We start from the raw sequence: 21,023 nt of genomic DNA, 5'->3' as shown, positions 1-21,023 counted from the left end.
TTTACTGCCACAGTGCGTGCCTTACAGCCAAAATCGCCCTTTCTGGTATCAACAGTCTCCCATTTCTAATCATCCTAACACCGTCTTGGAAATGAGAGAAGTGTTTCTAATTTTAAAATTAACTAAAAGCAGATGTGACAGTCCCATTAAACTCTTCCAGCTGCTACTGAACCACTGGCACGCTGAGTCTATTTGATTTGGAGACCGCTAACAGTGAAAAGGAAAATCTGATGGCCAGCGCTGCACACCCCAGTTAAACCAAGAGAGGCAGAAAACAGAAAGAGCTCACGAAAGTGAATGTATTCTAAAAAGGCCCTCCAACTGAGGACGGGCAACCTTTTTCCTGGGCTTCACAACTAACTCCAGGTCGCTGCTTCTGAGATCCTTAATTCCACCATAGCCAAACAAGCACTCCTATCTGAAACATCTCAGTTGATTTTACCCCTCTTGGTTTCTGCTTCCTAAACATGAATCTCTGCCCCAATGATTTAAGATGCAGACAGGTGTAAATGCACTGATAGTGTACCGGAGGGCATTGTTAATGTTGACTCGTTAAAGTGAGTTATCAAATTAATTAATATTTAGCAAAGTCACGATGACATCCAGGCCCTCGAGCCTGATGCGTGATCATCGCTCCTCAGGAGGCAGTGTGCTTTGGGCTGGGGAGCGACGTGGGGCCCCTTACAGGCGGCACCAAGCTGACAGCAGCGCGCAGTGGAAAAGCGCTCCGTCACTCCCACAACGTCTGGGGTAAAGCAGTCGCTTCCTGGCTTCCTTGCGTCCGCGATGCCAAAGAACACTGTGTTATCAGCACAGATGGAGCGTGCATGGTTCTGGAGCAGAGCCTGGTGCAAACTACAAACAAGTCCCCATGAATACCAATGAGTCCCTGGGAACCAGACTCTTGCTGTCAAACGACAGTTTTGGAAGCTCCAAAAAAAATGAGCACGTCCCTGCGGTCTTGTCCAATCAAACGCACTGTTGTTAAGACTCGGGACAGCTAATTTGGAAGAAGCCACACAAATCACACAGCCTTGGCTGCTGCGCTCCTAGGAGAAGGAAGCAGAAGAAGACATTCGCCCATGAGCTGCAGGCTTTTCTCCTTCCGTTATTTTAGTTAAGTTGAGAAAAAGTGGATAATCTGTGCTGAGGCCAACACTAATCTACTTCTCTGGGTTGACTGTGAGAAAACAAATCTAGGCAAAAGGATGGATTCACAAGTACGCTGGGTATGACCATGAAATATTAACTTGTGACGTCAATGAACATAAACATATCATGCATGGAAAATGATTAGAAAAGAGGCATACCCATCAACATACTGAGAAGTCTCTGGACCTTTGAACTCACCCCCACAACTCTGTACAATCCTTGGTCGTTTATACCTATTGGAAGAGACGAAATGTTAGCAAAATACAACACTGTCATATTTTAAAAAGCTGTTAACAGTTGCATTCAGAGTCTTTGCTATCTGAGGTTAGCAGCGTTTCTGTTGACTACCAAAATAATGTTTGTCAAAAGCAAGTGTTTAGTACAGTTCCTGTACGTAGGTGGGACATAATAGTAAAACTAAGAGACATTTATAAGAGTGTGGTGGTTACGGGGGGGAGGGGGGAATGGGAGAGGGAAAGGGGGTGGGGAGGGGCACAAAGAAAACAAGATAGAAGGTGACAGAGGACAATCTGACTTTGGGTGGTGGGTATGCAACATAATTGAACGACAAGATAACCTGGACTTGTTATCTTTGAATATATGTATCCTGATTTATTGATGTCACCCCATTAAAAAAAAAAAATTATATAAAAAAAAAAAAAAAAAAAAGCAAGTGTTTATCAACTTGTTTAGTAGTTTGGTATTCTTGAGTTATGGTTGGAAAATGATCTCATAAAACAATGTTCCATGCAGGCAAAATGTAATGAGTTAATGTTAATGAAGTAAGTTAGTTAAGTAGTACTTATATGTACCAATGTAAAGTGTGTAAAAATGCACAACTTTCCTATCTGTTTACTTATTATTGAAATTTCTTCTCAAAAAATGTTAACCTTTAAAAATAATAACATTGTGCTGATTAATAAACAGAAAGAAATCCCTGTTTGGAGGGTTCTTGAAGACTGTAGGAATGCACTCAAAACTGAGGCAGAACAGTTTTCATTTTCAAGGTCTGTTAAACGCACTGTTCAGTGAGAGACTCTGAAATCTCAAATAAGTATCACTGCGAATTGTACATCACAATGAACCAAATTTTGCCTTTCCTCTCTGCAGAGACCTACAAACAAAGTACCCTGAGTACAGCCTACAAGAAACAAAAGGCAAGAACATTTACTGTCAAACAGAATTTAGCATGTTGAACACATGACCTTGTTTTCATACTGATTTGAATAAATCAATAGAAAAAGGGCATTTGGAGGCAATCAGGAGACTCTGAGTGGCATTAAGGTTATGTCAAAAAATGTTTACAGTTTTAAAGTGACATACGGAAAAGGAGTGACCTATGTTATATTCACTTTAAGGAGAAAGAAACAGATGAAGCAATTGTAGCAAAATCATGGTAATATATTGAGTCTGAGCAACAAAAATATGATAATTCAGTGCACCACCCTCTCTATCTTTTTTATGCTTGAAAAGTTTCATCAAAACATAATAATAATAATGGTTTCCAGAACATGTGACTTATTTTCTGTATTTCTCCAAAGAGTTGTAGTTTTCTGCCTTATGTGTTCACTTTCTGCACTACAAATGTTGAATAGGACTGGCTGACAAGGAGATGATGCCGCTAATCTCCCAAGTTTCCAAAGCAAAACAAAACACCACCAAAAACACCATGAACTTTGCCCCGGGGGAGCACACTTTTCTTTCCGCCTCCCTGCCTTGGCGGATGAAGGAAAAATACCAAAGTCTAAAGACTGGGATTCAAATCCCAGCTCAGCTGCTCAGAGCTGAGAACCTGGGAAAGACAGGAACCCTCTGAGTCCGGATGCTGCCTCTGAGGTCGCGGACCGCATCCTACACCCGTGTTGTTATGGCAGGAAAAAGACATGCCAACATGCGTTCTGTCCGTTATAAAGTGCTGCACACACATAATGGCTTCTGAGACTCCTTACAGAAATGAATGCTACTTTTCCTCCTTTTTTTTTTTTTTTTTTGCATCTTTTATTTCTCCTTACTCCTTTTTTAAAAACTTCTCAAATGTCCTCTTTATCTGCTTGGTTAGGGGCTGAATTGTGCTGCTCCCCCCTCCCCAAAATTCGTAGGTTGAAGTCCTCACCCACAGTACCTCAGAATGTGACCATATTTGGAAATAAAGTATTTAAAAGAGGTAGTGAAGTTAAACTGTGGTCACTGGGATTGGCCCTAGTCCAGGATGACAGGTACACTTATGAGATGAGGGCACAGACATACAGAGAAGACCAGGGCTGCCCCAGAGAGAAGGCGGCCATCTACAAGCCAATGGGACAGGCCTCAGAAGAAACCAACTCTGCAGACACCTTCAGCCTAGATTTTTAGCTCGGGGATCATGAGAAAATAAATTCCTGTGGTTTAAGCCACCCCACTCTGTGGGACTTTATTATAGCAATGCTAACAAATGGATGTACCTTCTCTCTCAGTTACTCAACAGAACTAACTAAGAACCAGAAGAGCAAAGGCTGGCCCATCAGTCTAGACAAGGCTACTCAGGATGCTAAGAAATGTAAGTAGCAGAGAGTCACGTTCGTGATGGAGAATGCTCACTTACTACGAGAGGAGAAAAGTGCAAGGCAGCTCCACTAAGAGTTGGGGGGAAAAAAGGAAAGAAAATTGTCAAGAAACACAGAGTGTGAGCCTGCGACCAGAGAAAATACTGAGCATCAGTCCTACCTTCCCTCAGCCAGAAGGCCATGTCCAGATAGTTCAAAATACCAAAAGGTTTTTTAGTCCCAATACTGACAGTGATTTTCAACCTTTTTTGAATCACGGCACATTTTTTACATATACAAAATCCTGGGGCACACCACCTACCAAAATGACACAAAATGACACTCTAACACAGTACATATTATACATATAGTTAATAATATAGTTTCTAAATGTATTTATACTCACTTAGTGTAAAACCTGGGCCTGTTTCGATGAACACAAAAGGGATATCCTGGCAGGAATGGTAGAAAGACACACACGAAGCTCTTCCTCAACAGTTCTCAGTCTCTCTCTGTTTTTAGTTTTTATTGCAGTCAAGCTTGAGAAGCTCAGTTCACACAGAACTGGTTGAAAACGGGAGCAATGTCAAAATAGCTCTGTTGGTTAGAATGGGGAACTCCTTGGCAACAGATAACCAAAAACTGTCCAAAGGAAGATCAGCAAACTTTAGCTTTAAAGTTAGATAACATTGTGATGCATTGTGATGCATGGTATATCACCCTCTGCGGGGGCCTCTTTTAAAAAGAAAAAGGTCAAATATCTATATACACCATCAGAATAGACATAACCAGCTGCGGCTGAGGCTTCATCTAGTGGTAGCAACATTTACCTCCAGTCCTGACCAGGATTAGAAATCGGGACCATGGAGAGGAGTAGCAGCTTCAACTACTCGCCGCGGCCACACAATGACAAGTGCGCGGCAGCCCGAGTGGGGACCTTCCTGGGTGTGGATGAGAGGCGGCCTACTATAGGTTCATCGCTAGTGGTCAGGATGAATCCTAGAAGGTGATTGGTCAGTGAGCGTTCCCTGTGCCTCCACTCTTCTTGTCGCTGATAGCTGGAAGGATTGTGAGGGGAATGTTTATGTTCGGATGGAGGTGGCTGGCAGTGGGCCGGATAAATAGCCTCCGCGGGCCATATCCGGCATGCGGGCAGTAGTTTGGGGACCCGTGTTTAATTTCCCCATGGCTCGCCTGACCATGTCTCATGGCACACTGGTTTAAAAACACTGCTCTAAGAGACCTAAAAGAGTTTGACCTCGGGGCCAGAGATCAAAAGAGCAAATCATATTCTAAAGTCAAACAAACATGCCCTTATTCGAAGTGCCTGACAAGCATGGAGAAATGAAATAAAAATGTTATTTCACCCCTAACAATCACTCGGCACTGGTAATTACTATCAGGCTAACTGATCAAGTTCAAAGTCACCATCCTGAGAGAAGCAGAGTTCATTGCTAATGCATAATAAAAGGTGCCGGGGGAATTCATGCTATTCTACATGGCTTTTATTTTTAAAAATGAAATGTAAATAAACCTTGTACAAAAGCCTCTAGGAAACAGCACGTAAAACACATACACTTGAGTTGTGTAAGATTCTGTTTCTGGTTCCATTGTACCCATTGAAGCCCTGGACCAGGAAAACTGGACCATACTTGGTACTGATAAACGCACACATCACACAAAAGACATCAAGTAAGGACACTTAAAAGAATATGCTGCTCAATGTGCCAACTCATGTCGGTGGTTCAGCATATTCTCTCCTCTTTGCTTTCCAATGTCCACTTCAGCCAAAGGCATCACTACCTCTATTTGCCACATGTCAGGATTTTGACTTTTTTTTTATTTCCTCCCTGTCACTTTTCAAATTCAGTATGTCTGCCTTTTCTTCAAACTCAAAGTAATCTCTGCTTCTTCAACAGTCTTAAATTTGATAAACACACGTTTGCAGGAAACACAGGCATTCACAATTCATTCTGAACAACATCTTTTTTTTTTCTAACTTTTTACTTTTCAAACCACTTTGACAATCTAAGGCAGGGGTAGTCAACCTTTTTTATACCTACCGCCCACTTTTGTATCTCCGTGAGTAGTAAAATTTTCTAACTGCCCACTGGTTCCACAGTAAGGGTAATTTATAAAGTAGGGAAGTAACTTTACTTCATAAAATTTATAAAGCAGAGTTACAGCAAGTTAAAAGCATATAATAATAATTACTTACCAAGTACTTTATGTAGGATTTTTGCTAAGTTTGGCAGAATAAATCTTTATAAGACAACTTACTATAGTTAAATCTATCTTTTTATTTATACTTTGGTTGCTCCGCTACCACCCACCATGAAAGCTGGAACACCCACTAGGGGGCGGTAGGTTGACTACCATTGATCTAAAGTGTCTTCCATCCCCATTTAAGAGTAAAGCATCCAATCAAGTCCAAACTCCACAGCTGAACAAGCACGTAAGGCTTGTTCATAAACAGATTATGGCCACCACCTCACCTACCCGTAGTTACTGCACAGTCTTCACCTTCATCAGACAGACTAAGACCACAGACTCGCCCACAGTAACCAAATGCATTCCCTCCTCCTTGGCTATGTTTGGGGGGGGGGGCTTCTTCTGGCAAGAACATTCTTCCCCTTCTCTTCACAAGTTACTCACCTACCTAATATTTACTCATCAAATATGTGGCAGGTGCTAGTCTGGTTGCCCAAGATTCAACAGTGAACAAAAATTAAGTTCCATCTAGACCAGCGGTTCTCAACCTGTGGGTTATGACCCACAAGTTGAGAACCGCTGATCTAGACCTTCAAAACCAGGCAAAATCCCATCATTCTGACACCACAGTGATATCCCATTATTCTGAATGTGACTCATAATTAATTCCTTTTAACACTTAATTACATTCTAAAACTAACCCACAGTCTCTTATGCACAATTCCCAAAATCAAAATTCTGAATGCTTGGCCCTGGCTGGTTAGCTCGGTTGGTTAGACTGTCATTCCAAAAAACCAAGGTTGCAGGTTCAATCCTTGTTCAGGGCACATATGGGGTGCAAGCAATGAATGCACAACTAAGTGGAATAATAAATGAATGTTTCCCTTTCTCTCTTTAAAAAAAATCAATTGACATCAGGTTAAGTGTTTATTTTCCCTATTCAATGTGAATATTCATATATCAACATGACAAAAGTAATTTCCACACCAAACCTATCTGGAGATGTAACTAACTATGCAGTATATGCCCCTTAGTGCCTTTCTAACTTTAAAAGAAAATCTAAATTCTAAACACATCCAACCTCAGCATTTTCAGATAAAGAACTGAGGACCTGTGCTCTACATTTTCTCCCTAAATGCACTGATATTATGACCTGGAAAGACATGACGTCAACCTTGTTTTTTGTGTTGTGGCTAATTTTTAGTAGCTTTCGTGGTGCCTTGTACAGAATAGCTGGGTACATAACCGGCATGGCCAGGTTGATTTGATCTGAGATTAATTTAGAACCACGGCTATAGATTGCACTTGGGCCAAAACAGACATTCGAGTTAGGAAACGAAAACTTCAAGTTAAGATAGCGAAATTATTTAAAACTTTTTCAGGCTAGCAAGGCCCACTGATTGATATCGTTACAACACTTTATAACATTTTAACAAAAACCTGTCATCTGGTCAAAGTGTTTACAGGCCAAAATATATATATTTTTTTCTTTTAATAAGATTGGTTCTGACCAGCAGCAAGAGGAAGGGAAGGGCTCTCCATTACAGTGATGAGCAGGCAATGACAGCTGTCCCTGGACAGAACGAATAAAGTGAAATCCAATGTGTCTCCCTCCGCAGCACCTGTCTCCTCCAATCTCCCACCGCGCCATCACAGAACACCACCCCACTTCGTCCAGGCGGAGAAGGCCAGGATGTGGGAGTGAGTCAAGTCGCTCATCATCTCCGCCCAACTGTTTCCCTCTCAGAACCCAAATGCCGCTACCAGCACCACAGACGATTCGGCTCCAGAAAAACACCTGCGTGGAGAACTGAACACGGCGGGCACCTGGGGCCTGATAGGCGGGCTGGGAAGCACGACAAAAAATAAGATGACCTCGGACAGTAAAAGAATCAGATGCAAAAAGCAAATGGAACTTACCAGGGTCGATAAACTTTAGGGGAACAACAGAGGTGGAGGCGAAGACTGGAAAGTAAATGTGGCCGGAAGACGAGAAAGTGGCCATTGAAAGAAGAGAGAAGACAGGTGACAGAACACACGGAGGATACCAAAGGAACAGCAGGCAAAAAACTGGAAATAAATGACAAGATAACGGGCCAAAAATTATGCAACATTTAATTTCCTGTTAGCTTCCCAGTGATGGCATGCTCACTGTGTATTTTGGGCAGTGAGGCTGAATAAAGTGAACACACAGGGTACAATTAAAAAGAGGATTAAAGGCCTTGGCCGGTTGGCTCAGTGGTAGAGCATTGGCCTGGCGTGCAGGAGTCCCGGGTTCAATTCCCAGCCAGGGCACAAAGGAGGGGTACCCATCTGCTTCTCCACCCCTCCCCCTCTCCTTCCTCTCTGTCTCTCTCTTCCCCTCCCGCAGCCAAGGCTCCATTGGAGCAAGGTTTGCCTGGGCGCTGGGGGTGGCTCCATGGCCTCTGCCTCAGGCGCTAGAATGGCTCTGGTTGCAACAGAACAACACCCCAGATGGGCAGAGCATCGCCCCCTGGTGGGCATGCCGGGTGGATCCCGTTCGGGCACATGCGGGAGTCAGTCTGACTGCCTCCCCGTTTCCAACTTCAGAAAAATGCAAAAACAACAACAACAGAAAAAGAGGATTAAGATAAAAAGAGAAAGCAACTTGAAACCAACTGAATCACAAGGTCTGTCCTTTCCTTTCTGGCTTCAGAAGTGGATTCTATACCCAACAGCTCAGTCTTTTTAATACCTTGCATGGTCCTCAGCGCATGGTATACATTTAACAAATAAACTGAATAAATTAGTGACTGAACTGAATAAATGAATAATAAGTTGATGATTGCTTAGTAAAGGGAAATGGGAAGAAAATTACGAGAGACAGAAAAAGTATTTATAACTAGAAAACAGATATAACAACGAGAAGGGATAAGGCTCAAAGTAGAACATAGATACTTTGAATGGTAACAAGCACACCATTATTTTTCAAAGTTTTTCAGCGTGGGGTTTTACAGAAATAAATGATCATCTTCCATGGGTCTAAAAACTAACATCTATTCAGCTCTCCTCTAGTAACAAGCAGGGTGCTTGTCAGAGATGAAGTAATCGATCAACATTTAGGGAAAGAATGAAGCATTTGTTCGCACTCATGCATGCGGACAACAGGGATGGATGAAAGGTCATTTACAGTCATGTTTGCATGCACAAGATTTACATCAAAAGTCTGCCGCATGTCACCATTAATGAGGCACGCGTGCAGAGCATGTGTATGTGTATGCATAACTACAAACACGCTTTCACACGTCCCACCAGCACAGCAAAGACAAATTTTCCTATGGGCTACAGAATGGATGAACAAGATTAATATTTATATATTCATAAAGTTGTATAATTATAAATAAGTTTTATAATGATATGTTTATATAGTTATAAATATTAAGCAATCATGAAAGATTCTTGGAAATAAAAGGAAAAATACAAATAAAAGGTAAAATGTTCAGGAAAAACCTGTGAAAAAATACCAAGCAAAACGGTGCAGACAGATATGCTATACAAGAGACGCAAAGACAAGCAATGCCAAGGCTCGTGAATACTGCTGGTCACAGGTGAATTATAAAAAATTTTCACAATGTGTACTTTACATATATTTATACCTAATCTTCAATAAACCCTGTTTAAAGGTCTCAGTATAATAAGCACTTTCCAGGCTATCCACTCTGCTAAGTTACATAAAAATAAATAGGGTCATACACAGACATCTTTCTAAGATACTGGGCAACTTCGAACATTTTAAGGTTCTGTCAAAAGTGCATGTTTATTTTTTTTATTTTTTAGTATTTTTCTGAAGCTGGAAATGGGGAGAGACAGTCAGACAGACTCCCACATGCGCCCGACCGGGATCCACCTGGCACGCCTACCAGGGGCGACGCTCTGCCCACCAGGGGGCGATGCTCTGCCCCTCCGGGGCGTCGCTCTGCCGCGACCAGAGCCACTCTAGCGCCTGGGGCAGAGGCCAAGGAGCCATCCCCAGCGCCCGGGCCATCTTTGCTCCAATGGAGCCTTGGCTGCGGGAGGGGAAGAGAGAGACAGAGAGGAAGAAGGGGGTGGGGGGTGGAGAAGCAAATGGGCGCTTCTCCTATGTGCCCTGGCCGGAAATCGAATCCGGGTCCCCCGCACGCCAGGCTGACGCTCTACCGCTGAGCCAACCGGCCAGGGCCAAAAGTGCATGTTTATATTAAATTATTTTTAAATATAAAGAGAACCAAGAATGAGTTCTCCATTCCATCAAAGGAACGCAACATTCAACACCACAAATTTAAAGTATTGTATTTACAGAATTTCAGAATTATGACACTTTAGAAGCAGAATGCATTATTTTTAACACGTACTATTGTGCTCAGTACTACAAAAGGCAGAATAAGGAATGATTTCTAAGCACTGGGAGCATTTGAAGATTACAACTGTACAAAGATGAGAAGCTCAAAATAACAGTGTCACTTTAATCTGTGTAGATGTTGGTCCCATCATAAAAAATAAAAAAAGGCGGCCCTGGCCCGTTGGCTCAGCAGTAGAGCATTGGCCCAGCGTGTGGAGGTCCCAGGTTTGATTCCCAGTCAGGACACACAGGAGAAGTGCCCATCTGCTTCTCCACTCCTCCCCCTTCTCTCTCTCTCCTCTCTCTTTCTCTCTCTCATTCTCTCTTCCTCTCCTGCAGCCATGGCTCGATAGGTTCAAGTGCATTGGCCTTGGGCACTGAGGATGGCTCTATGGCCTCCACCTCAGGCGCTAAGGAATGGCTCCAGCTGCAATGGAGCAAGGGCCCCAGAGGGGCAGAGCATCGCCCCCTAGCGGGCATGTCAGGTGGATCCTGGTTGTGGCCCATGCAGGAGTCTGTCTCTGCCTCCCCTCCTCTCACTAAAATAAAATATAAATAAATAAATAAATAAATAAATAAATAATTTTTAAAAGTATCCTGGAAACCAAATTTGTTAAGTGAGATATAAATGATTACAGGTTAAGGCTACTGATAGCCTGGAAACCTCCAACTTAACGACCTCCCAGCTGTACGAAGAGGCAAGTTCCTGGGTCTGCCTGCATCTCAGCTGCTTTACCCGATAACTGAGGCTAATGACCGAATGCGGTTGCTGTGAAAATTAATGGAGATTCTGTTTGTCAAGCGTTCGCCTGAGCCTCACATACCAAACACTCATTCAAATCTTTCACTGAGCACGAAATTCAAAATTAATATCAAACTAGCTGGGGCACAATCAATGTAAAAGTCCTCCCTGCCGCAGCAGGTAGTGCACGGCCCACTCCCATAAAACGGAGCACATGTTGGGAGGAGAGTCAACGTTTATTTAATACAAATGACTCATGGAAAATATAAAATGCCTGTTCACCAATAACATGTGGAATTTCTCCCCTGGATCAGAACGACTTGGGCAGCAGGGAGGAAAACATTACGGAGAGCTACTATCTGCCAGAAACGGATCTGCACTTTCTTCCTCCCAAGTGCTGCCTTTCCCTTCGGGCTGGCCTTGCGGACCGTGTCTGTAAATCCACATCTGGGCTATGATGGACGGCCTCCGCCGCAGGCACTCTGTGGAAAGCGCTTACGATTTCACTTGCTCGGCCCCCACAGCCAAACCAACCCGAGGCTGGGCGCAGAACCCCACAGCCTGGCCCGCGGGGGCAGCCGCACCACGCCAGCTCCTCCTGTCACGGCTTCCCTTCCCAGGCGACGGGAGAAATACTAACAAGGCAAAGGGCAGACACCCAAGCCCAGATCCAACCCAGCATCTCACTGATTTCAGGGCTCTGCAGACACATCCAGACTTGACTGTAAGTCTCACCACAAATTCAAGTTCAAACACAATTCGGTTTATTAGCTTCTACCTTCTGTACTAGGGTGAGAATGGACTGTAGATTCCCAACACCCTGTGTGGTTGCTCTCATTTCTAGTTTCTAACCAACACCGGAGAAAAGTATTTTTGCTTCAGATCGGACAACCCCCAGACTTGTTGCCATTCCGTGTACAACCACCCAAGCCAGTGGGCAGGCTGCCTAGTCTGGGGCTGGAGAAAAGCTACAGAATGACAAGGAGTTTCCTCTTTCTCTGTTAACACTTGGGGGCCCAAACTTCCCCCAGTTGTCAAATGTCTTGCTGTTTCCTAGGCTCTAACAGAGGCTGTAACCACGATTCATTCAGTGTGGCCTTCGGCCTGTCCTCGGTGTTAGCTTGAAGGAACGGTGTATCTCACAGCCTCGGTTAGGTCACCCGTAACTGGTTCTGGACCTCAGACTCTTCGTATGCACCTAAAGCGTAATAAATAAGACCTGCTCAACTGCCTACTGAGTTTCACAGGGTTAGGGAGCTAGAGTACACGGTACTCAGAAAAACAAAATGCTGCATATCAGGATTTAAAATACTGCCAGATGCAGATTCCATAATGTCATCGTGTCTACCACCAGGAGACTTCCCACGGTGCTGCAATTCTCGGCAAAGCAAGCAAATCCTTCCTGGGCTGACAGCGTACCTGCTGAGGTCCCGGATGGAGTTGGCACAGAAAGAAGGCAGGGAGGCGTAACTTCCATCTCACAGCTAGATGGGCCCTTCAGAGATACTTAAATCTTCCCTCCCTACTTCCCCTTACTATTGTCTACAGTGTCAAATCACTTCTGTTCTTTAAAAATGTGTCTCCTCTTTATTTTTTTTTTGTTCTTCGTCAACTCCTCAGAAGCTCCAGCTGCAGAATGCTTGCTGTGGTTGAAGGCAATGGCTTTAAAAGCTCAGTGTTAGATCTCAATTTGTCTGCGGCTTTCGTCTGAGATTCAACCCAAATCAAACCATGTCTCTTCACTTCCGCTGCTCACATGAGATGGAGAATACCACTGTCTCTTAGGGTACTTGTGGAAACGCACGTGAGAAACAGGACCCTTACCACCCAGCTAGTCTCTAGCTTCTTGCCTTCACAACCACTAAACCCATCCATGTCCTATGTGTCCTTCCTCCCATTCCCTAAGTGCAAAGATCCCCAAAGAGTCTGCCCTTTGCTCCATTACTGTCTTATCTCACCATCTACCCGAAGGTCTTTCTGACATCAAAACTTTACCTCTCTCTGCCTGACCAGGCGGTGGCGCAGTGGATAAAGCATCGGACTGCGATGCGGACAACCCAGGTTCGAGACCCCAAGGTCACCAGCTTAAGCGCGGGCTCATCTGGCTTGAGGAAAAAGCTTACCAGTTTGGACCCAAGGTCGCTGGCTCGAGCAAGGGGTTACTCAGTCTGCTGAAGGCCCACGGTCAAGGCACATATGAGAAAGCAATCAGTGAACAACTAAGGTGTCGCAACAAAAAACTGATGATTGATACGTCTCATCTCTCTCGGTTCCTGTCAGTTCCTGTCTGTCTGTCCCTAACTATCCCTCTCTCTGAATCTCTCTCTGTCCCTGTAAAAAAAACAACAACAAAAAACACTTTACCTCTCTGAAAACGATACCCAACATCCCCTCTCACCTTCACTCTACTTCCGACAGAAACATCACAGGTACCTAGAATTCTGAATATCTAAAACCCATCGATATTCCTCCCAAACCACCTGCTCCTCTTGCATTCTCTGCATTCTCTGTCTTGGCTCAAGATGTCATCAATGACCTGGGCTGGCAGGCTTAGAGTCAGTTTCTACTTGTACTTTTCCCTTACCTCCTACAGCCAGCAGCTCACCAGATTCTGTTTTTCTAACTAGTCTCTCTTCCTATCTATCCCTTCTTCCCATTGACAATGCCTCAGTTTATATCTCCATCATCTTTTATCTGGATTATTTCTAAAACCCAACCAGCCATTCTATCTCCCATCTCCCCCAGCCACCCACTCCCATCAATTCCACTTCCTGTCAGAGATTTGAACACATCACTGATCAAACCTGGTGGTGTCTCAACCTTACACCTGGGATCTGCCCACTGACCTCCTCTGCCAGCAACGCGCAGAGTAGGTGACAACATCTACTCCAGTATCTCCCTCTGGAGCAAAGAGCAGGTCTATGTGCGATTTTGGAAAACAGAAATGACGACACCAACTAGATCAAAGAACAGACATGCGTGCCCACTATTAAGAGTCCAGTTTCCTAAATTCAAAATTCTTCTCCTACTGTGTGTGCAAATATCATCTGACCCCCTTTGCAGTGACCTGGGGAAACAGGGCTCAGGGTACTAACATGAAATGTGATACTGTGGCTGCTGAGAGTGAGAAGCTGTCCTTCCTCTCTGGTCCAGGGGTCTTATGTCCTCTACCAGCACCCATGAAACTACGCAGAATAATTTGTTCACAAAGAAGTAGCATAAAATCTCAAAGCCTTCACTATCTGGAAACTAGATGGAAGCTAACCTTTAAGACCAGGAACCATTTCTGCACCATTTTTTCCTCCAGTATCTTTTCTATAGGAAACACCCAGAAAGTGTTGACTCAAGCTCATTTCACATGTGCATGGTCCAAAAATAGGAAAGTATGAAAATAAGCTAGAATGGAGGGGACAGCTAAATAAAGGTGTATCTTATTTTCAAACTCATCATTCACACAGCTTAAGTGTAAGTCATAACAGAATGTTACTTATATAAATCAGCAAAGAGACTCGAAGTCAAGGCAAGAGCTGGCTGTTGCAACTGGCAAGGTTCCTCGAATCCCTGCTCTGTAGAGGTCGGAACATTAGAAAAGGCCTGGAAGCAGCTGACCCTGCTGCCACAGGCCCCTCCATCTGGGACAAAACAATTCTGGGTAGTCTTGAAGGATTCTTTTTTTTTTTTCCCCTTTTTTTTAAAATTAATTTTAATTGGGTGACATTGATAAATCAGGGTTCATATGTTCAGAGAAAACATCTCTAGGTTACTTTGACACTTGATTATGCTGCATTCCCACCACCCAAAGTCCAATTGTCTTCCGTCACCTTCTAACTGGTTTTCTTCGTGCCCCTCCCCTCCCCCAACTCCCTCCCTCTCCTCCCCCCCCACCCCGTAACCCCCACACTCTTGTCCATGTCTCTGAGTCTCATTTTTATGTCCCACCTATATATGGAATCATATAGTTCATAGTTTTTTCTGATTTATTATTTCGCTCAGTATAATGTTATCAAGGTCCATCCATGTTGTTGTAAATGATCCGATGTCATCATTTCTTATGGCTGAGTAGTATTCCATAGTATATATGTACCAAAGCTTTTCAATCCACTCATCCTCTGACGGACACTTGGGCTGTTTCCAGATCTTTGCTATTGTGAACAATGCTGCCATAAACATGGGGGTGCATTTCTTCTTTTCAAACAGTACTATGGAGTTCTTGGGGTATATTCCTAAAAGTGGAATAGCTGGGTCAAAAGGCAGTTCGATTTTAATTTCTTCAGGAATCTCCATACTGTTTTCCACAGTGGATGCACCAGTCTGCATTCCCACCAGCAGTGCAGGAGGGTTCCCTTTTCTCCACATCCTCGCCAGCACTTATTCTGTGTTGTTTTGTTGATGAGTGCCATTCTAACTGGTGTGAGGTGATATCTCATTGTGGTTTTAATTTGTATTTCTCTAATGATTAGTGATGTTGAGCATTTCTTAATATGCCTATTGGCCATCTGTATGTCCTCTTTGGAGAAGTGTCTATTCATTTCTTTCACCCATTTTTTGATTGAATTGTTTGTCTTCCTGGTATTGAGTTTTACAAGTTCTTTATAAATTTTGGTTATTAACCCCTTATCAGACGTATTGTCAAATATATTCTCCCATTGTATAGTTTATCTTTTTATTCTATCCTCATTGTATTTAGCTGTGCAGAAGCTTTTTAGTTTTATATAGTCCCATTTGTTTATCCTGTCTTTTATTTCACTTGCCTGAGGAGATAAATTGGCAAATATCAATATATTGCTGCGAGAGATGTCAGAGAGCTTACTGCCTATGTTTTCTTCTAAGATGCTTATGGTTTCACGGCTTACATTTAAGTCTTTTATCCATTTTGAGTTTATTTTTGTGAATGCTATAAGTTGGTCTAGTTTCATTTTTTGCAGGTAGCTGTCCAATTTTCCCAACACCATTTGTTGAAGAGGCTGTCTTTACTCCAATGTATGCTTTTACCTCCTTTGTCGAATATCAGTTGTCCATAAAAGTGTGGGTTTATTTCTGGGTTCTCAGTTCTGTTCCATTGATCTATATGCCTGTTCTTATACCAGTACCAGGCTGTTTTGAGTACAATGGCCTTGTAGTATAACTTGATATTGGGAAGTGTGATATCGCCCACTTTATTCTTCCTTTTCAAGATTGCTGAGGCTATTCGTGTTCTCTTTTGATTCCGTATAAATTTTTGGAATATGAGTTCTATATCTTTGAAGGAAGTCATTGGTATTTTAATCGATATTGCATTGAATTTATAAATTGCTTTGGGTAATATAGACATTTTAATGATGTTTATTCTTCCTAACCATGAGCACGGCATATGCTTCCACATGTTTGTATCTTCCCTGATTTCTTTTATCAATGTTTTATAATTTTGTGAGTACAAGTCTTTAATCTCCCTGGTTAAATTTATTCCTAGGTACTTTATTTTTTTGGTTGCAATGATAAACAGGATTGCTGCCTTAATTTCTCTTTCTGACTGTTCATTGTTGGTGTATAAAAATGCCTCTTACTTCTGAATATTAATTTTATATCCTGCCACCTTGCTGAATTCATTTATCAGGTCTAGTAGTTTTTTGACTGTGACTTTAGGGTTTTCTATATACAATATCATATCATCTGCAAATAATAATAGTTTTACTTCTTCTTTTCCAATTTGGATGCCTTTTATTTCTTTTTCTTGTCTGATTGCTGTGGCTAGGACTTCCAGAACTATGTTGAATAAAAGTGGTGAAAGGGTTTACCCCTGCCTTGTTCCTGATCTTAAGGGGATTGCTTTTCATTTTTGCCCATTGAGTATGATGTTGGCTGTGGGTTTCTCATAGATGGCTTTTATCATGTTGAGGTATGTTCCCTGTATTCCCACTTTGCTGAGAGTTCTGATTATGAATGGGTGCTGGCTTTTATCAAATGCTTTTTCTGCATCTATTGAAATTATCATGTGGTTTTTCTCCTTCCTTTTGTTTATGTGATGAATCACATTGATTGATTTGCAAATATTGTACCAGCCTTGCCTCCCAAGAATAAATCCCACTTGATCATGGTGTATTATTTTTTTCATATATTGCTGGATCTGGTTTGCTAATATTTTGTTGAGGCTTTTAGCCTCTAAATTCATCAGGGATATTGGCCTATAATTTTCTTTCTTTGTGTTGTCTTTGCCTGGTTTTGGAATCAGAATTATACTTGCTTCATTAAAAGAGCTTGGAAGTCTTCCTTCCTCTTGAATCTTTTAAAATAGCTTGAGAAGGATAGGAGTTAGTTCTTGTTTGAATAGATGGTAGAATTCACTTGTGAAGCCATCAGGCCCAGGACGTTTCTTTTTTGGGAATTTTTTGATAACTATTTCAATCTCATTTGTTGTAATCGGTCTGTTTAGGTTTTCTGATTCTTTCAGATTAATTTTTGGAAGATTATATGTTTCAAGGAATTTGTCCATTTCATCTAGGTTGTCTAGTTTTTTGGCATACATTTCTTTATAGTATTTTCTTACAATGTTTTGTATTTCTGTTGTGTCAGTTGTTATTTCTCCATTCTCATTTCTAATTTTATTTATTTGAGTCCTCTATTTTTCTTAATGAGTCTGGTTAAAGGTTCATCGATCTTGTTTACCTTTTCAAAGAACCAGCTTCTGGTTTTATTGATCCTCAGTATTGTTTCTTTAGCCTCTATGTCATTTATTTCTGCTCTGATCTTTATTATTTCCTTCCTTCTACTAGCTCTGGGATTTACTTGCTGTTCTTTTTCAAGTTCTTTTAGATGGAGGGTCAAGATGTTTACTTGAGCTTTCTCTAGCTTCTTGATATATGTCTGTATGCTATGAACTTACCTCTCAGGACTGCTTTTGATGTGTCCCATAAATTTTGAGTTGATGTATACTCATTATCGTTCGTTTTTAGGAATTTTTTAATTTCTTCTTTGATCTCATTGTTAACCCTTTCGTTATTTAATAACATGCTATTTAGTTTCCAAGTGTTTGAGTATTTTTCAGTTTTTCTATTGTGGTTGATTTCTAGTTTCATGCCATTGTGGTCAGTGAAAGTGCTTGATATGATTTCAATCTTCTTAAATTTGTTGAGACCACTTTTGTGCCCTAACATGTGGTCTATTCTAGAGAATGAGCACTTGAAAAAAAATGTATATTCTCCTGTTTTAGGGTGAAAGGTTCTGAAGATATCTAATAAATCGAGTTGATCTAGTATGTCCTTTAAGTCTGCTGTTTGTTAATTTTCTTTCTTGAGGATCTACCTAGTGATGTTAGTGGGGTATTGAAATCCCCTACTATTATAGTATTGCTGTTGATCTCGCCCTTTAAATCCATCAGTCTGCTTTATATATTTAAGTGCTCCTATATTAGGTGCGTAGATATTTATAACAGTTATATCTTCCTGTTGGATTGCTCCCTTTATCATTATGTAGTGACCTTCTTTATATCTTACTATATAGTCTTTGTTTTAAAGTCCATTTTGTCTGATATAAGTATTGCTACCCCAGCTTTTTTTTCATTTCCATTTGCATGAATTTTTTTTTCCATCCTTTTATCTTCAGTCTATGTGCATGTTTTGATTTAAGGTGAGTCTCTTGTAGACAGCATATGTATGGGTCCTGTTTTCTTATCCATGCAGTTACCCTATGCCTTTTGATCGGATCATTTAATCCAGTGGTTCTCCACCTTTCTAATGCCATGACCCCGCAATATAGTTCCTCATGTTGCGGTCACCCCAAACCAAAAACTAATTTTGGTGGCTACTTCATAACTGTAATTTTGCTACAGTTATGATTCGGAATGTAAATACCTGATGTGCATTATGTATTCTCATTACTACAAATCAAACATAATTTAAACATAGTGATTAATCACAAAAACAATATTTAATTATATATTGAGAAATATTTATTACTAATGGACCTCCTTACCTAGTGTATTGGGGCTACCATTCCGTAAATAGCTGCTTAATTAATGGATCTGTTTTTTCCAGATTAGTGGCAAGTTTTCTATATAGAACAGTGTGAACTACGTCATAGGATACACTGCAGTTTCTGCACAGCATGGTATCTTTCAGAGCTCTTTCATACTATAAAGCAGCGGTTTCTGTGGTGGAATCCACATCTCATTTACTTCAATGGGAGACCCGTGGATTCCACAGAAGAGAGATCCCCTGTACGGCAGAAATGCAGTTCCGACACATTTCTTCCTCTCCTATTCAAGTCAATGGGAGGCCGCAGCAGATTCCGCTCAAATATAGAGCATGTTGCTTAATTTTTTCCACGCTAGAACTTTTCCTAGAGCAGAAAAATTCCAAAGGTGGAATCCGCCACCCCCAATAGACTTCCATAGGAAGCAGATCTTTTACACTGCAGAATCCGCACAGCAGATTCCTCAGTGTGAGGCCTCTCTCAGTCTATTGGGGGTGGCGGATTCCACCTTTGGAATTTTTCTGCGGTGGTGCAGTGGGTAAAGTATTGACCTAGAATGCTGAGGTCACTGGTTCAAAACCCTAGGATTGCCTGGTCCAGGCACATATGGGAGCTGATGCTTCCTGCTCCTCCTTCCCCTTTCTCTCTCCTCGCTAAAATCAATAAGTAACATTTTTTAAAAAACAACAACAAAAAAATCTAAACAAAGTTTCTCAGTCCTCCCAGACTCTTGAAATAATGATGAGACTACCTGAGTATGATTGGCCTCTCTTAATAGACTGATCTCTAAACAAGTAACACACATTTCCTGAGCACCCAATACGGGCCAATGCCTCAAGCATTCTTACAACCCTGTGACGGAGAGACTACCATTAGCCCCTATGTCACCTGGTAAAAACCAAGACACAGAAAGGTTAAGTAACTAGCTTGGTTGCAGAGCTAATAAGTCTTCTAAACAAGACTGTTTTTTGAGCGCATGCTCTTCACAACTACGTTAAGAGTGTCTTTGGAGCCTTACCATAAAATGCCAGGGACCTCATCAGAATCTAAACCAAACACACAAAACCTAGCAAGCAGCAAGACAGTCAACCATTTGTCCCTATTAATCTTATTCAATCATTCATCTGGAAGCTCAGAGCTTTGGAAGCTTGTTTGTTCTTAAAGCAAATAAAGACTACAAATTGAGACGATGAATAATCAGTCCTGACTCGCCCGGATTTAGTATTTCAGTTTTGCATTTGCATTTTTGCAGACACCACAAGACTCTTCAGCTCCCTCCCACAGGAGACTGTCCTCTGTACCCAACCACACTCATCTCACACCCATTATATTATGATTAAAAAGGAGGCAGTGAGCAAAAAAACTCTCATTTACTTGCTGTAAATTTTAGGGGACAGCTGTTCTTTATTTTCTTCCTTTTGCACATAATTTGCCCTTGGCAATTTCAGATTAACGGGAAGTCGTGGAAAAATATATTGCAAGTTCACATTTGGGCATCCTCCCTCCCACAAATATTGATACTAAAACTCTACATTCTTCTCTTCTTCCAGGCCCATCTTGAGAAACCACACAATTTCAGAAGTCCTCTGGAAGCAGAAAAATCCTCAACCTTAGAAAGACTTTACAAAAACCTAAAATTTTACTTTTCAAAGAAAGAGAAATTCACTTTCCCCTGCAACAAATTTCAGACTGTTGCATCTTAGAGGTGGCTTCCTCCTTCCGTCCCATGAATTCACAGCTTGTTACCAAGGCTGAATCTGATAACTGACAGCTTGCCTAGACCGACATTTTAATGCCATGCTCTAGAAATTAAAGTGAATATTCAAATTATTCACATATGGAAGATTTTTTTAAGGGAAACTTCATAAACAAAAGTGGCATGCAAATTTAGTTTTAAGTCATGATTATTTAAAAAATAGCAACTAAAAGAAATTTTTAAGCAAAAGAGTCTTACTTGGTTTTTATATAGTTTACAATGCATACACCTGAAAAACGAGGGATGGGCAATGTGTTCCTTTTTAAGAAATTAGGTAATGAGTCCCCAAGGTCTAAAACCATAAGACTCTTCCACAGGTTACATAATACATCTTTCTATCTATGTCTAAGGTAT

General features: G+C 41.6%; 1 protein-coding gene across 2 annotated transcripts in view; it reads right to left on the bottom strand.

Annotated features, from left to right (window-relative positions):
• The window catches only part of ARHGAP10 (Rho GTPase activating protein 10), a 283,692-nt gene that overhangs the window by 101,560 nt on the left and 161,109 nt on the right, over positions 1-21,023 (bottom strand). Inside the window, exon 14 of one of the 2 annotated variants that reach the window (XM_066386238.1) lies at positions 1,311-1,385. The exons of the other annotated variant lie outside the window; for it this stretch is intronic. Coding sequence (XP_066242335.1) covers positions 1,311-1,385 — 75 coding nt within the window. The remainder of the gene's footprint in view (positions 1-1,310; positions 1,386-21,023) is intronic. 2 annotated transcript variants of the gene reach the window in all.

Source organism: Saccopteryx leptura, chromosome 1 (genome assembly GCF_036850995.1).
Source record: "Saccopteryx leptura isolate mSacLep1 chromosome 1, mSacLep1_pri_phased_curated, whole genome shotgun sequence".
Taxonomy (NCBI): domain Eukaryota; kingdom Metazoa; phylum Chordata; class Mammalia; order Chiroptera; family Emballonuridae; genus Saccopteryx; species Saccopteryx leptura.
Note: the sequence above shows the minus strand (reverse complement) of the source record. Positions and strands in the feature narration are given on the sequence as shown.